At 39.6% G+C, this 18,467-nt stretch overlaps 1 protein-coding gene across 7 annotated transcripts in view; it reads right to left on the minus strand.

Moving 5' to 3' along the window:
* Positions 1 to 18,467, minus strand: part of NNT (nicotinamide nucleotide transhydrogenase) — a 93,512-nt gene that overhangs the window by 41,361 nt on the left and 33,684 nt on the right. For all 7 annotated transcript variants that reach the window (XM_033421162.2, XM_004265946.3, XM_049708407.1 and 4 more), the window contains 5 exons: positions 5,907 to 6,040; positions 5,222 to 5,413; positions 4,519 to 4,672; positions 981 to 1,142; positions 68 to 178 (listed from right to left, as the gene is read on the minus strand). In XM_033421162.2, coding sequence (XP_033277053.1) covers positions 68 to 178; positions 981 to 1,142; positions 4,519 to 4,672; positions 5,222 to 5,413; positions 5,907 to 6,040 — 753 coding nt within the window. The remainder of the gene's footprint in view (positions 1 to 67; positions 179 to 980; positions 1,143 to 4,518; positions 4,673 to 5,221; positions 5,414 to 5,906; positions 6,041 to 18,467) is intronic.

Consider the following 18,467-nt stretch of genomic DNA (forward strand, 5'->3'; position numbering starts at 1 on the left):
TGATTTATATTTGCTTCTCGTGTCTCCACTAAAAATCGCACTCTGGGTTCTTTCACTGTCCTCATACCTGCAATGTTGACTGAGGATATGAATGTGGCAAGAGCAGCAAGGCCCTGAGAAGTTGTGGAAGGATACAAATGTCCTCCCATCAGCACCAACCCACCAACTGCGGTCAACCCTGGGAAGAAAGCATGGATATATTAAACAGTAGCTAATCGTCGTGCTGCCAAATCAAATGTCATCGCTGAAAGACCTCACAAGCACATGCATCATAAAGGAAAAAGTTCTCACTGAAGTACTTTTGTGGGCAAAGAGTTACCAAAACATTTTCTCCTTTTGCATAAGAATTTTAACCTTTACTTTCTAGCTCTGTTCCCCTGATAAAGATATAAATCAATAATGTTACTAGACAACATTGTTCATGGTGCAAAGGGACCTCTGGTGGTTACACAACTGGAAAATACTATGCATGAACAATAAATATATGATGGTGAAAGCCCATAGCTTTGGGCTTTCCTGAGCATAGTACTTCTTGGAATTGGACCTGTTCCCGGTGGAGATCCTGAAAGCCATGCCTGTGCAAGAGATGCCCACTGGGGCCATGGTTTCCAAGCCACAGCAGCTCCCACATCTGTCCACGTAGCTGTGTGGACCCTGCATGGACCATGCTGCCGCTGTGAAACACTGTTTCCAAATTTTATCAGAGGAATCCCTTCTTTAAAGGAAATCATAACTGAAAGAAGGAACAGTAGCTCTGCACTGCTTGCAACAGGAGCAGCCCAAAGGTATGACACACTCCATCGGCCTCTCACTTCCAACCCCACCTCTGCACCCTCCGGGAGCCCGAGTCACCACAACCACCAAGATGCCAAGTCCTACAATTTGGAAAACACAGACTTTATAAACCTCATGGAAAGCACTCCTAGAGTTGAATAAGCCCTTGAAAACCTAAATTGAGGGAAAACAAGAGGCGAACAAACCTGAGATTGCATTAGTCACAGACATCAGTGGTGAGTGGAGAGCGGGGGTCACTCCCCAGACAGTGTGGTAGCCCACAATGCCAGCCAAGCCAAAAGTGGTCACCATCTGGGAAAAGGCTAAATTGGGAGCCGCAATGCCCAAACCCAGTATCCCAGTGAGACCTAGAGAAAGAGAGGAAAGAGTGTGAGTTCACATCCAATTATCTCGGGAGGATTAAAAGCACACACACACACACACACAAACAAACATGTGGGACAGTCAATGCTTTAAAATTCCACACCCTTGCCAATAATGAGATTTTTTGAGATGTTCCATGACTGGGAAGAGGGGTGGTGAAAGGGAGTTAAAGGTATTGCGAACAAAATTCAACTTCCTGACCACCACTCCCCAAAATAAAATAAATTTTAAACATCTAGTAAAATTTATGAGTCACCTTAATAACAATTTGCACATTTTCCTCTGTATAACTTGTCCTCTTCCCCATTTTAACTTTCACTGACAGTGCCACATGTGTTTATACAAGTGTTTTTATTCCAGAATTATAGGCCTATAAAGGATCTACCAAAGCATTTTCTACTTGGGCAACACACAACCTTTATAAGACAGACTTCTGTGAGGCCAAGTTCATGTCACTCTCAGATTTGGCTGAGGAAGAAGGATTTTAAGAGAGTAGGAAGGATTTCATTCACTCCAGCACCTCCCCAAAACATATGGCTTCCACCCACCCGGGACAGAAGTTTTGCAATTGCTCCTGAATCTGGACTGGACTGCTGGCCAGGGTAGTCAGCTCCAGCCCCAACACTAAGTCAGCAAACAGGATTTTACAAAGAAAAGGAAAAAAAAAAAATACGAATTAAATTAAGAATGTGCAGAATACAAACAGTCAGCTCTCAACATACATCTTTAATTATCGCCTTTCCTAATAGCAAACATGTGGATGGCTGTTCTGCAACAGAGGAAAGGGTTACCTAGTGGTCAGTGAAAACCAACTGATAATGGGTGACCAGAAAGCTGGAATTTAACTTTTTTGAATAAGGTACTTTTATCCCTTGATATAAACTATTTCTTTATAAGTGGCATAGCTGGAACATTAGCAGTTGACATTCATTTTACTTTACATCAGTCAATAAGACTGTAGTTTTAAATTTTTTTTAAATTTTTTTCACTGCCCCACACAGCATGTGAGATCTTAGTTCCCCAACCAGGGACTGAACCAGTGCCCCCCGGAGTGGAAGCACGCAGTCTTAACCACTGGACCACCAGGGAAGTCTCTGTAGTTTTAATTTTTATTTTCCTACCCACATACAAGATTTCCAGTGTTCCAATGGATGGCCTGTTAACCATCTGGAGGGAGAGTTAGACAGAATATTGTTTTGTGTTTCAGTTAAACATCGGAGAAGGGCTGTACAGGGTTATATTTAAGGACATGTTTTCTTAAGCCAGACTGCCTGGTTCAAATCCTGGCTCTACTGCTTGTCAGCTGTGTGATCTCAGGCAAGTTACTTAACCTCTCTGTGCTCCAGTACCCTCATCTGTAAAATTATTAACCCTCTCTGTCGTCATCTGGAAAAATAAAATAATAATATGCCCACTTTACTGAGTACTTATAAGGAATAAACGAGCTAAGGCACGTGAAGTGTTTTAGCACAATGCCTAGCACTCATTAAATGCCCACATTAGTTCAGAAGCACTAAATTACCATAACCTGCAGTCAATTGTGTTGGGCATCTAAGATAGAAATCCCACATCTGAAGGTTTTCTTTTCTTTTGTTTTTTAATAAACTTATTTATTTTATTTATTTATTTTTGGCTGCATTGTGTCTTCGTTGCTGCGTGAGGGCTTTCTCTAGTTGCGGTGAACAGGGCCTACTCTTTGTTGCGGTGCGTGGGCTTCTCATTGCAGTGGCTTCTCTTGTTGCGGAGCACAGGCTCTAGGCACGTGGGCTTCAGTAGTTGTGCTACATGGGCTCAGTAGTTGCGGCTTGTAGGCGCTAGAGAGCTGGCTCAGTAGTTGTAGTGCATGGGTTTAGCTGCTCCGCAGCATGTGGGATCTTCCGGGACACGGATCGAACCTGTGTCCCCTGCAGTGGCAGGCGGATTCTTAACCACCGCACCAGGGAACCACCAGGGAAGCCCCAGGTTTTCTTATTAACTATTTAATAAACTAAAGTCTTTTCTATAATACATTCAGTAATGTCAAATGTGCTACATTTAGTTTGTATAACAGAGGAAAAAGAAAAGAAAAACAGAGAAAAAAGAAAAGGGAAAAAAAGCAAATCACATTCTTTGAAGAATGCTAGTCAAATAGATTCCTAACAAATACACAAGAAAAACTCTTGGTTTTATTATAAAGGAGGAAGTTTTAGGGTACAGAAAATAAATATAAGGCCATCCTTTTATTCACTGGAATATGCCAATGTCATATCTATTAAAATGCAATAAACCTTGACTCAATAAACATAAGAGAAACCTAGAAAAATAAATCATCATTCATGCCTCACTACATTTCCTTATGAATTGTAAAGAGAAATGGAAATTTACAACCCTGCTGACAATACTCTCCATGCACAAAACAGTAATATGGTTTCTTTTTTTTTAACAAGTAAGAGCAAATAGGGACACTGCTCCATCTATTCACAATGTTCTCAACTAAAGGCTTTTTCAGTCATTTTGCTGAGACTTGCTCTTTATTCAAGGAGAGTTACATATTTAGCTTTAAAACATCTGGACTCACATGGGAATTTGGAGAATGCTGAGGCTACAAGAATTCTGTGTGCTTTGTACTGGTCCTTATTCTTTATAGTTTGTTTTTGTTTTGTTTTTATTTTGGCTCTAAGCAAATCTAAACATTTTTACTTCATTCTATGAGACAGAAACCAATTTAAAATCAAATATCCATATTTCAGACTCTAACAGTTCATAGCCAGAATGAGTATTTATCATTATTTTACGATAATTCTTTACTGCCTTCATGAAGGTGAATTAGAAAACAAAGAATCTATGTTAAATTGTAAAGAAAGAGATAAAAATTTTTAAATTGAATTTTTTTTTACTAGGTGAATAACTTACTGTTCATTCTTCAATGCAAATATTTGGCTCCCCAGTCTTATCCAGAGGTGCAGATAATCACAAGTAATGTTTTATAAACCACAAAAAATAAACCAATAACCACATTTACATGCACTTAACACCAACACAATCTGTCATACATCAATACTCATTATATTTGATATATATAAAAATATTAACGATATTTTAAATGTTTTCTATAAAAGTACTAACAGCCTATGTATTATTTCACACTCATTCAATCCAGCATTTATCCCAGTGCCTGCATCTCTGAGGGTACACAATGCAGTCTCCACGTCCACAGAGGTGGGACAGATGACATGTATGTGAAAATTGCTTCTAACAGGCCCAAGTCCTGATGGAATCCAACAAAGGACAACAGCATTTCATTTACTAATTTTGACAATTAATACATAACTCACAAAATTCAAAGAATTTGGACTAAATCTTCATAGATGGGACCCTCACCTGCTGTATATACAGAAGCTGATGTCATCGTCTTCCTGAAGGGCGTGACAGTAGCTGCTTTTTCGGCCTCCAGCTCAGCCACTGTCCTCTGTTTTACTGGGGCACCTTGAGGAATATTTTTCGGTGTGGGAGCAGGGAAGATCACTTCGCCATCCTAACAGAAATCAGAAAAATAGCACTTTTTAATCCAGCATTCAGTCAATCCAGTGTTGGGGAAAAACTCTTCTTTGAAAAGTAATTTTAAATAAATATAGAAATTCACGTAATTTATAATATCACTTTATATAAATATATATCACACATGTATATAAATAATGTCTGTGTCATGCATACACACATAGATGTACAATTAGTACGTGTACAGAACATATAAGGAAGAATACAGAACAAACTTAAAAGCAGATAGGTGGGGGAGGGGGAATATTTAATTTTGACTTTATTCAATTCTGGGTTTTTTGTCTGTTTTTTTGTTTCTGTTTATCAAAAGCAATGCATATTTTAGGTGAGTCACACATGTAGATAAATCTTGCAATATTTTTCTTTAAACTGTTCTACATTTTTAAACAATTTTTATTGGCATAAACCCAACACATCGATACTTTATTAGAATATATCCCAATTCCAAAATAGGATCGTTCTGTAAACAAAAATCCTAAAACAAATATATAATGAAAACACAGGAGAAACAGATCTCTTCACTTACCTTCATCACTACAGTTCCTCTAATGACGTGACCCATTGTACCAAAGTCAAAGTCATCTTTCACTTCAAAATAAAAATTGTCTTTGTCAGAGCTGATGGCCTTCAGGAGCTTGGTGATGTTGTTGGAATACAGGGTGCTGGCCTGAGTGGCCATTCGGCTGGGAAGGTCTGTGTAGCCTATGTGAGTAATCCCCTAAACAAACAAAAATACAGTCAGAAAGGTCTGTTACTAAATGCCCATATTCTTTCTAGGACAGTTCTCAGTCAAGGCTAAGTTCTGAAATTACAAATCTTTATAAATATACACACACACTCACAAATACATATTTCAAAAGGAGCTTTAGGGCTTCCCTGGTGGCGCAGTGGCTGAGAGTCCGCCTGCCAATGCAGGGGACACGGGTTGGTGCCCCGGTCCGGGAAGATCCCACATGCCGCGGAGCGGCTGGGCCCATTAGCCATGGCCACTGAGCCTGCACGTCCGGAGCCTGTGCTCCACAATGGGAGAGGCCACAACAGTGAGAGGCCCGCGTACCACAAAAAAAAAAGGAGCTTTAAATGTGACTGTTTTTAAGTTTAGAAAATTTCAGGCCTCAGTTTCTCCAAATATTTAAAGCAATAAACACCCTCTCACAAATCAATAAAGATATAGGAACAGGTTCATAGATAGAGGAAGCTTTGTGCTGTACCTTATGAACATAAAGTTCTCCTGGCTTGGTGGTTTCAAAGTTTCCACCAGCCTCAGCAGCTAAATCCACAACAACTGAACCTTCCTTCATGGACTCGATCATTTCTTTACTAAACAAAACGGGAGCTTTTTTACCTAATAAAACCAAAGAAAAGAGTACAAATTACATGGTAATTTCTTAAAACTTTATATTCTAATTATTACAGTAGTCTCTGGGTACCCAGGAATTTAACATCTGAATGTATAACTCTTTCAAAGAGACCCCCTAAAGTTCATAACACAGGTGAGACTGGTCAGTCTCCTAAGGAAGAAATAGGATGAGTGTGAGCTGCAAAGCCAGTGGGTGGGAGGGAGCCGCTTAGCCAGAGAGCAAGCCTTGTCATTTGCTAAGCATGGAAATTTCAGCTAGCACTGCTCTTCCCAACTGGTTTACACCCTGTACCACTCATGAAGAGATCAACATTTTGCCTGTTTCTTTAAAAATGCATAATAAATAAGCTAGTAAGGAAACTATGTGCACCCAAATTGGACGATTCATAAAGATCACAAACGTCAAGGGAACATTCAACAGTAATCTATGAATTGACAAAATAGAGTATTTCCAATCGTCTTAACCAATGGCACCAGATTTTCCCACATGCTATATTAATCTACCTTAATTTAACACAGGATAACTTCGAGGAGAGACAGGGAAGTACCATGAAATGGAAACAGTAGGATACCACAACTCCAAACAATCTTAGGAACCACTCATACATTTTTATTCCCACTCAACAACTATGTATTCTGCACCTCTGGTGAGTCGAGCTCCATGCCTGGTGCTGGGAGTGTCCTGGTAGATAAACAGAAAAGATCCCTGTTCTCATGGAGCCTGCCCCTCATGAGATATTTCACATCTTATAATAAATCGTTTACTAATTCTTTCATAGAGGATAAAGCACCAAACATAAGGATTTTTCAAGCTAACATAAATTAATATGTTCAACAGGGGTCCACACTGTGGGTATAATACCTCGTTCAAGTTTCATAAAACAGTGTAAATATCTAAGCCAAAAGAGAAAGGAAATAAACTTGCGAGACTGGCCACAGGAAAGCAGAGAATTAATGGCCTAATCTTTTTTTTCCTTTTCGAAAGTTTTCAACTCTGTGTCTACAGAATTTTAGTAAAAGCACTGTCAGTTTTATAAATGGAAATCAACTCAAAGTAAAATTTGCATGATAATAATCTGCTTTTCAATCTACTTGACTGGAATATATGCGATTCAAAAAAGAAAAATAACCTTTTTTTTGTAGCACGTGTGAAAGACAAAGTTGTAAAGATACGTGTGGGTGTACCTCCTTTCTCAATGCGAACTTTATACTTCCAAGATCAAGCCCAACTCCTAAGCCTCCTATTACCCAAGGCCTTTCTCCCCGGGCTGAAGCACTCCTCTTAGCATTTCTCCTCACTACTGTCCCACTGGACCTTCTGCTCCAGCCACAATGGTTTGTTAGAGAAGCTCTGGTTCTCTCTTCTGAGTCTCCATGAAAAAGAGCAAGAATGAGGAGATCTTTTCCCAAAGACAACACACCCTTTGGTCCTGGTAGTTTCGCCACTTCTCAAAATTCTCTGGAACTACGTATTCCTTTCCTCTACCCTCCCGCACTGTAGTCCACTAAAGGTATCTTGAATACTTAAACATTACTCGAGCAAGGGAATTTGGGGATGCAAACAACAGCATCTGAGGACTCGTCCCAAACTAAAGGTCATGCTGACCAGCACTGCAGTGATGTAAAGCTCTGGATGACGTGGCTGCATCTACATAAAGCGGCGAATTTAAAGGGCTAACCTGTACTTTGCAGGTATTTACTGTCGTCACCACCCACCCCCAGCCCTTGTCCAGAGCCCCTTCGTTATTAACCACACTCTCGTTTGCCACAGCCTTTCCTCCCACCTTACTTGTACCCTCCAGTCTTAGGTCGACGTGCCTTACGCTACTCTTCTGGCTAGAACCAAGTTGGATCCAGGTGCAACCCCTTTGAATTCTAACCACACCAACTTTACGACCATCGACCTCACAAATTGGATTTGGCATCTAACTAATTTCTCCCGCCCTAGACATTCTGGATTCCTTCTTCCTTCTGAGATATCTATAGCTACAGATCAGACCCTGCATCTGTAATGCTGCCCACTTTATAAGACGTCAAGTGGCCAAAACCATTTAGGCTCCCTAGAAAACATCTGATGTACCTACCACCTATTTCTCTTCTTTGATTTTACTTACTCAACCTTCACAAAACAATTTTGCAGTGGCTGACACAACACACACACACACACACACACACACACACACGTGTGTGTCATAACAGAGGTAACAGGTGTTCCGTCCATATTATCACTCTGAAATTCAACCGCTTTTGAAAGGATAGCATTTTCTTTCACATAACAGTATTTTACTTAGTACATAGCCAAATAACAGGAGGGTAAGTTAACAAAATAGATTTAAGTTACAGAGGAATGTTTAAAAGACATGGAATTATTACAAGTAAAAGCACACAACAAAACAGTATGTATAGGATGTTCCCATTCAGTAAAAAAAAATTTACATATACATATGTATGAATGTTTCAAGTGTGTGTGTGTGTAGATACACACACACACACAATATTACATATACTATATAGTTCCTAGCAAATTCTGTAGAGTATAATGTTTAACAATAACAGGACGTCTTTGAGTAGTAAGACTAAGAATAATTTATTTCCTTCTTTGGCTTTTTCTTATCTCCCAAGTGTTCTAGAAGAGCTTCTTTTCATGTCATACTTTTAAAAATTCAATAAGGGCTACAGGGAATACAATGATGAATATAACAGTGCAGCTGCCTTTAAGAACTCACATGTGGATTAACTTTTTGAAAATTCTGAAAAGTGCAGAAATGCAAATTAAAAACAGAAGGGAAGAAAGGGAGCCAAAAGAGGAGCAGAGTAGCACAAAAAAGTTCCAAATGAGCAAATCCTCAAAAGATTAGGCCAAGGGAGGGAAAGACTGAGAAGGAAATTTCAAAGTACTATCCTACCCTGACGGCCTACTATGATAAAAATGTAATGTAAGGTAAGTGCAGCATCACAAAATGGAAGGAACAAAAGGAATAAGATGATTAGCTAGGTTTTGGGGGAAAAAATTCCCCAAACCTAATACCTTACTTCAAACTGAACTCTGAACTCTATAGGTCAGAATTAATTATAAAAGAAGGGCTTCCGTGGTGGCGCAGTGGTTGAGAGTCCGCCTGCCGATGCAGGGGACACAGGTTCGTGCCCCGGTCCGGGAAGATCCCACATGCTGCGGAGCGGCTGGGCCCGTGAGCCATGGCCACTGAGCCTGCGCGTGCGGAGCCTGTGCTCCGCAACGGGAGAGGCCACAACAGTGAGAGGCCCACGTACCGCAAAAAAAAAAGAAAAGAAAAGAAAAAAAAGAAAAGAAAAAAATCAACCCATAAAGAAAAGAAAAAAAGGAAACACTTGGTGAATATCTCTCCTGTCTTTGTATTGAAAAGTACTTCCTAAATTTACAGCAATGGGAAAAATTACAAAGGAAAATATCAATAGGCTTAAATATGAAAAAGGTATGTATTACTATCCTCAAAAAAAATAAACATGATAAAAAATTAATACAATAAAAATCTCACAGAAATTTAAATAAAAACAAAACACTAAGATCCTAATTGATAAATAAACAGCAAATACAAATGGCCAATTCAAAGAGAATGGTAACAACCAAATGAAGAAAGTTCACCCTCAGTAAGACTAAAAGAAATGTGAGTACAAAGAGTGAGATACATTTTTGCCCTCAAACTGAAAGAGTCAACAAAATCCAAATACTTCTGAAATGAAACAATTAGCTGGAAAATCTACTAATGAGATTATGAACTGTATAATCTTTCAACAAAGCATAGTAGATCAAGTGTGTATCAACAGGCCAAAAATATTGATATTCATTCATCCAGTAATTCTACTTCTAAGGTTTGATTAATCCTGGGGAAATCAATGAAAGTACAGATACAAGAATAAAGCAGAAAAAAAATGTTAGAACATTATTTTTAATTGACAAAAACTGGAAATAAATGAAAAGGCTAACTTTGGGAGAACAGTTAAATTAAATACAGCACATTCAAACAAGAAAATTCCACAAACCATTAAAATATATTTGCAAAGAGTTCTTATTGACTTATTATGTTAAGGGAGAAAACTTATGATATAATAATAATAAGTGGAGAAAGTAAGAAAGATATTTTATCTTCATCTAACATGATAAAAATGCATGGAAAAAAGGCTGAAAGAAAATGGTAAAATGTTAAGAGTATTTTTCACTGAGTAGAAGGATCACAAATGATCTTTATTTTCTACTTTGTACTTTACTGCATTTCCAACAAGTCATACTATTTTTATAAACAGATAAAGCATAAAGTTTTAAAGTTTCCCCGTTTAAGCTGAGGACAGAGATTAAAGAGTTGCACTAGAAGAATTAAATAACTTAGAAATGCCCTTAACCAGTCTGTTAACTTACCAATTGAAAACACTGCACTCAAAATCCTCTGCCCTCCCTGCTACAGCAAAGGAAGCTATACAGTTAGGACAGCCTTTCAAAGAGTGAATCCAAACACTTATACAGGCAGACAGAAACATAACTAAGGATGGATAATAGGAAGATGTGCACAGATTTTTTTATAATATGTAACATAGAAAAGAATATATCCAATGTTTAATTAGAGATGTCCCATATAGAGATGTCCCATAATTATCCCAGTGACAGCCCTGTGCAGATCCTAGACACAAGGATAAAAGATCAAATGAGCATATCAGGTGTTTCAAGACAGGACTGTAGAAGGCAGAAGAGTTAATAAAAGAAGGCAGATAAGAGGTATTTTTTTAGAGGCACAATTGGGCTTTCCCCTTTTGACTGCTCATTTCTGTTAATTTTATCATTTATCTGCAAAAGATGAGATACACAAAAAGAACAAGACTGTTACATCTCTTCAAACCACCCTCCCCCAAAAATCACTGATTGAAAAAATTAACAAGGAGAAAAAAAATTTTTTAATATATTTCCTGGCACAATACAAACTGTGGGTGAAAGATGTTCAACTTCATGAAATATTTCTTGGCTCCTTATGGTTCATGGACATTAAGTTCCTGGTAAGATTACTCAGTTCCCTCCCAGTTGGGAGTTTATTTCCATACTTTTGCCAAGACAATGGTAGGACAACATGCATTCACAGTCATCATTCAAGGATTCATCCATTCATTGACTCAAGTAATAACTTAGTGCCTACCACGTGCAGGCTAGATGGGGAAGGAAAGCTTTACTTACAGCTCTAAGGTCTAATAGTTTAGGATTGAAACAGGTTGCATTCAAAGATTAGTTGCATTCAAAGATTTATTAGGAGAATAGCTAAGATACTTATAGCACTCATCTAAAAGTTTTAATTATAGTTTCCCAATTGGATGGCCATTATTTAGGGTGGGTAGAGGTGCCACAGATTAGTGTAAGGCATCCTTGAATCTCTGTGTGCACCCAGAACTGCCAATAGACAGAAAAAAACGCCTCACACATGTGCACTGTTTCTAGACATATGTATGTATGGCTGTGATTCACACAGTTATTCTGAAATGTGACTGAATTCATAGGATCTTTTCATACTCATGGGTTTTCTCATTAAACGAATACTAAGATGCAGTTTTTAAAGTAGTAAATTCAAAGATTTCTAGAAAAAAATTACTTCTTTCTAAAAACAGCTTTAACAACTTTTTACTATGCAGCAAAAGAATATACCACTGGCCTCTCTACAACAGTAAATTAAAAAAAGAGAGATTTGGCTTAAACTAAATCTCAACAGCTAAAGATTTACTGGAAAGTTTTGCAATATATTATACCTCTCTGAATAAATCAGGCCTAACGTGATTATCTGAAATCAATAAATTCTCAGATTCTATCTTACTGGAAAAAGAATCAAGCCCTCACAAACAACTTTAATCACAAAAAAAAAAAAAGAAAGAAAGAAAAATTAATAGGAAACCACTAAAAATATTAAGAACAACAAGACACCAAGATGAAAAAGGCTTACCACAAAATTTTATAATAATTCCCAAGAGCATTTAGCATTATTTACCGGAATTATTCAATGGCATTTAATCAGATGGGGAAATTCCTAACTTCCTGGCCTGTAAGCCATCAAATTAAGCAGGCTCAAGAAAAACTTTCTGGGCTTCCCTGGTGGTGCAGTTGCTAAGAATCTGCCTGCCAATTCAGGGAACACGGGTTCGAGCCCCGGTCCGGGAAGATCCTACGTGCCGCGGAGCAACCAAGCCTATGCGCTACAACTACTGAGCCTGTGCTCTAGAGCCCACGAGCCACAACTACTGAAGCCCGTGCACCTAGAGCCCGTGCTCCACAGCAAGAGAAGCCACCGCAATGAGAAGCCTGCGCACTGCAACGCAGAGCAGCCCCCGCTCACCGCAACTAGAGAAAGCCCACAAGCAGCAACGAAGACCCAACGCAGCCAAAAATAAATAAATAAATTTATAAAAACAAAGAAAAAGAAAAACTTTCTGCTTTAACAAGAACATGGTATATTTAACAGTATAGTAATAAAGAGATTAATAATATAAATTATAGAGTATATGTCTCCAAACCAAAATAGATTTCTCATGAACAAGTACTATAAATAAAGGATAATTTTTAATGTAACACAATACTATATATTGACTACATGCAAAACAGAGCATGTAAAAATGTTCTGAACTTCAGTATTTATACAGTAAGAAATGTCATTCTAAGCATATAATTTTATACTGAGCACTAGTGTTTATCCAGCATCCTCTTGTCACTACTTTGATTTCCATTTTCTCCACACAGTCCATGAGCTTCAGGAGAAATGACCTGAAACTACTCCAGAGGCAGGCCTCGCTGGCCTAAGGGTAATCTCAGCACCTACTGAAGACCAGTTCAGAAATCCAGGTGTAAGCTGAGGGGCATCTCATTGCCCTGCCTACATGGATTGGTTCATAAGTGGGGATGTAACCCAGTCAAGGCCAATAAGAATGAGGGAAAGTGTGCTAAGGGATTGTGAAAAAGTAGTTCCCTTGCTCTTCAAGAGGGAGCCATGAGAACGGCTTGCCTTGCCCTCCGGATGTGTGCTGCGCACAATGGAGGCCTGCCTCTGCTCCTGACCATGAAACCAACTCAGAGAGGGCGGAGCTAAAAGAGGACAAAGCGGCACAGCAGGGCCCCGATGCACACCTACCTAGCTATAACTGGCTTCCTTCACCTACGCAACCCAGCAAATCTCCTTTCTTGTTTAAGGCAGACTGTGTTGGAATTTCTGCTTCTGGCAGCCAAAGGCACCCTAACTGATACACACCAAAGGCTCTTTTGGAATAACAAAATCATAGATGGGGTTAAAATATTGAGTCCTTTTTTTTTTTTAACACATTCCTATTCTTTATGATAGTCTACTTCTTTTTTTCTTTCTTTCTTTCTTTCTTTATTTATGGTTGCGTTGGGTCTTGTTTGCTGCACGCGGGCTTTCTCTAGTTGCGGTGAGCGGAGGCTACTCTTCGTTGCGATGCGCGGGCTTCTCATTGCGGTGGCTTCTCTTGTTGTGGAGCACGGGCTCTAGGCACGTGGGCTTCAGTAGTTGTGTCATGTGGGCTCAGTAGTTGTGGCTCATGGACTCTAGAGCGCAGGCTCAGTAGTTGTAGCACACGGGCTTAGTTGCTCCACGGCATGTGGGATCTTCCCGGACCAGGACTCGAACCTGTGTCCCCTGCATTGGCAGGCGGATTCTTAGCAATTGCACCACCAGGGAAGTCCAAAATATTGAGTCTTAAACTATAAAAATGTTACAGATAAGGACAAAAGGCTTTTTATACATATATGTACACATATGAAAAAAAAGAGATAATTGGTTATGTAATAGATTGGATGTGGCAAAAAACTGCTGAACATTTGACCCAGTAATCTAATAAGTCTCTGATTCTGCCAGCCCCGAGGTGCACAGAGCAACACACGGATACAATCCCTCTATCTCTGTTATCACTAGAGAGGCTACAGATAGCTTTGTTCATGAACATAAAGGGATTCTGACCCAAGCTTAACCAGTCAAGCTTTATATGTGAGTTCTATTCCTGGAACTAGATAAAAATTTTCTCTGCCTAATTAATTATTTGTATAAGGAACCAGAGAGAAAGCAAGGTGGCAAAAACTTGACTGTTACAAATTGGATGCCTTGAGATATTTCTAAATGTAATATGTAGGAAATATGATTAGTCAACAGAATGTTTTAGCAGATAAGAGAAATCCTTAAAGATCTATTTAAAGAAGAAACCTAAAAACAAGCCTTTACCTAATAATTAAAGAACACATTTATAAAAATTTTTTGAGGATTACCTCAATAATTTACCTGCCATAGCTGCAAAATTCTGTATAGATAAAAATCAAAATCAGTCAAGGCTTTACCATGGCTTCATAAGCTATGGGAATTCTCAAAAAAAGGAAAACAACTTACCAAACCTAAATGGTAACATAAAAAGGAAACATATATAATATATTATATATATATAAATATATAATACATTAAATAATATTCTTATATAAATTATAACATTCTTTGTTTTCCCTCCAATACATGTCTAGATGTACATTAGCTACCAATCCCTAAAAAATTAATGAATATTTATTATACATTTGTTTATAAAATAATTAGGAGGTTATTTTTTAAAAGAGAAATAATGCTGTTTATTTCATTTTCCATGTCAGAAAACTTAGGTCAGGGGACTTCCCTGGTGGTGCAGTGGTTAAGAATCCACCTGCCAATGCGGGAGACACGGGTTCGATCCCTGGTCCAGGAAGATCCCACATGCCAAGAAGCAACTAAGCCCGTGCGCCACAATGACTGAGCCTGCACTCTAGAGCCCGCGAATCACAACTACTGAGCCCGCGTGCCACAACTACTGAAGCCCACACGCCTAGAGCCTGTGCTCTGCAACAAGAGAAGCCACCTCAATGAGAACACGTGCACCGCAGCGAAGCGTAGCCCCCGCTCACCGCAACTAGAGAAAGCCCACGCGCAGCAACGAACACCCAACGCAGCCAAAAATAAATAAATAAAATTAAAAAAAAAAAAAAACTTAGGTCAGAATGAGATTGACAGAAAAGCCTTAATGAAATGGGTATCTTCAGAAAAGTCAGATAAAAAGCAAGTTAAGCCATGGTTTTCCACAGTGAAATCCATGCTAGATTGCCATCTAATGGCAATGCTTTTGTAACTTCATGAGTATGTCCATAAGCCTGATGATTTCAGAGAACATCTTTGACATGCCACATAATGCTCAAGAATGTCTGGACTTTCTATTGCAACAGTCAGTAAGCTTTTCAGTCTGGATACCATTTGCAAGACCAAGCATCACCAATGGAAGAAAGGTGATTATGCTAATGCTCTACGTGCCAGGCCCTACACTGGGCTTTTCTCTTCATGTAGTTCTCAAAACAACTCTGCAAGATAAAAAGGTTTACTTCCTTTTCAGAAATGAGGAATCTGAGGTTCAGAGAGCCACAGCTGTTAAGCAGTGGAACTGGAATTTGAATCTACTCTATCTGGTTCTAAATCCATGATCTGATTGCCAATGAATGGATTAAACATAAGCAGATAAAATTAAAAACTGGGGAAGAGGAAAGAAGCTTTTAGTTCCTCACCAAAATCCACATTTGTTATGGGCTGAATTGTGTCCCCAGAAAAATTCACATGTTGAAACCCTAACCCCCGGTCACTCAGACTACGACTATATTTACAGACAGAGTCTTTAAAGAGATGATTACATTAAATGAGGCCATCAGGGTGGGCCCTAATCCAATCTGACTGGTATCCTTAAAAACAAGAGAAAATGTGAACACAAAAAAGACACCAAGACCATGTGAGGACACAGCAAGAAGAGGCCCTCTACAAGCCCAGGAGAGGAGCCTCAAAAGAAACCTTGATCTTGGACTTCTAGGCTCCAGACTGTGAGAAAATAAATTTCTGTCGTTTAAGCTCCCCAGTCTGTGAGATCTTGTTACACTACCCTTAGCAAACTAATACAATGTTCTCTTATTCCTGGGGGCACAGTTAGACAACCATTCCCAGCCTCCTTCGTAGTTAGGTTTGGCCATGTGACTAGGTCTTTAGCAGAAGAAATGTGAGCAGGGGTGGTGCATGCCACTTCTGGGCATCCCATGCACACTCCTCCTTGGCCCTTTACTTCTAGCTGGCTGGAACAGAGACAGTGCCCTGAGCGACCTTCACGGCCTCATAACGATGACGACAATATTGCTGTACCTGAATCCCCAGAGGACCACCTGAAGGAAAGCTGCCCTCCAATGTATCAACCACCTATTACTGTTAACTGAGCAAGAAGGGACTTTCTATAATGTCTGAGCTTTGGGGTGAATTTGTTTTAGCAGCTAGACCATCCTAACTAATACTGAGGCATAAGAAAGTATAGAGAAAGTGGAAATAAGGAAGAACAGAAATGCCCATGGTGGAAAGTGCTGGTTATAGCTGTAACTCTATCTATCGGGTGCTGTTTCACCAGAGACGGGACAGCCTCAGCCTCCCAATCCTTTCCAACTCAGGGACTGCCACAGAGGGAAGCACAGTGCTTTCCAATCTTGCAACATACTTTGGGAGAAATAACAGACCAAACCAGAAGATAATTCTGGGCCATAAATCTTCCTACCAGGGCATTTGTTAAATTTGGCCCAGTCACTCACTAAATGTGCTCAAACACACTCTAAATAGTCAAGATTGATAAATGACGATGGAAAACTCCACAGTTTTGGCATCTTCCTCTTAAGGACAAGTTGCCCTGCCTCTGTTGAAAGCTACCAAGACGTGTATAGACAGCCTGTGGTTACCAACCCTTGATGTTGCAACATTTAAGTATTTTTCTCTGTCCTTCCAAATTCTCAAAACAAATGAAACTCTGTACAAGAAATATTACAAAATTCCATACAATCATACAATGCATTTAAAGGAAGAGAGGATGGTAGATGAATCAGATTAGTCAGCAAAAGAAAGTTAAATAATTCAAAAAAAGTTGAAAATCCCTGAACTATCACTGTCCTGTAAGACCACAATGTTTACAGAATGAAAAGAACAATCTGAAAAATAAAGCTTTACTTTAGAGAAAGACCTTGTGTAGTCATCAAAACAATATTTATCTTTGTGGAGTTTCACAAACGAAGAGTATACTGCTATATCAATTATTCTCTTGCCTAAAAGAACAAGTGTGAAAATTACTATGGAGGGCTTCCCTGGTGGCGCAGTGGTTGAGAGTCCGCCTGCCGATGCAGGGGACACGGGTATGTGCCCCGGTCCGGGAAGATCCCACATGCCACAGAGCGGCTGCGCCCGTGAGCCATGGCCGCTGAGCCTGCGCGTCCGGAGCCTGGGCTCCGCAACAGGAGAGACCACAACAGTGAGAGGCCCACGTACCGCAAAGAAAAAAAAAAATTACTATGGAAAGTTACTCTTTTGTACTATATTTCTACTTCATATGAAAGATGGCTTCAAAGAGACAGGCAGCATCCAATGCAAAACCAATGTTGATTTTCCAGGAGACTGTGAGATCCCTCAGGTTTGGTCTCACATGTGTAAGGCCCTTGTATATCAAGGGAAAACACTCCCTCCCAATTCTCCAGAGTCATGCAAAATTGCCACAAAGCTCCTTTGATGGGTGTATACTACAGACCCTATCTGATATAGATAAAAATAAAAAGGACTGTTACCCTAATCTGGATCATACCTAAAAAGAGGCCCAAGGATATATGGCCTAAGGGATCATAATTTATAATCAAGCAATGAATATCTTCCCTCCTGCCTGATAGGACACTTTCTAACTCCTGAACAGACCTTCCCACTACTTCCTAATTCTATCTCCTGAGAGGCCTAGCTCAACACCTCAAACTGCAAACGTGGCAAGTGTCCTACTTTTGAAAATTTAAGAAAGCTAGCTTCCCAGTCTTAAACTAGCCTCTGCAGTATTCCTATCCAAGAGTGTTCTTTCTTGGATAGCACTAGAAAAACAAAAGGGATTGTACCAACTGAGAACTAAGGAAGGAACCCACATTAGCTCAGGAACATCTGCTGAGCCACAGCTGTACACAAGGCTCCCTGGTAAGCACCCTCGTGGCAGAGATGAGACAGGGCAACTAAAGGGCAGTGAGACTGAGAACTACTGGAATTTGAGGCACGGGCAAATGCTATGAATGCCGAAAAAAGAGGGTTTACTACGGAGCAGGAGACAGCAGGAACTCTGGAGAAACTACTGAGCTCAGTAGGACTTCAAAAGGCAGGGAATAAAGACACAGACCTACTAGAGAATGGACTTGAGGACACGGGGAGGGGGAAGGGTAAGCTGGGACAAAGTGAGAGAGCGGCATGGACTTATATATACTATAAGTAAATGTAAAATAGATAGCTAGTGAGAAGCAGCCACATAGCACAGGGAGATCAGCTCGGTGCTTTGTGACCACCTAGAGGGGTGGGAT

Source organism: Orcinus orca, chromosome 3, assembly GCF_937001465.1.
Source record: "Orcinus orca chromosome 3, mOrcOrc1.1, whole genome shotgun sequence".
In the NCBI taxonomy this organism is placed as follows: domain Eukaryota; kingdom Metazoa; phylum Chordata; class Mammalia; order Artiodactyla; family Delphinidae; genus Orcinus; species Orcinus orca.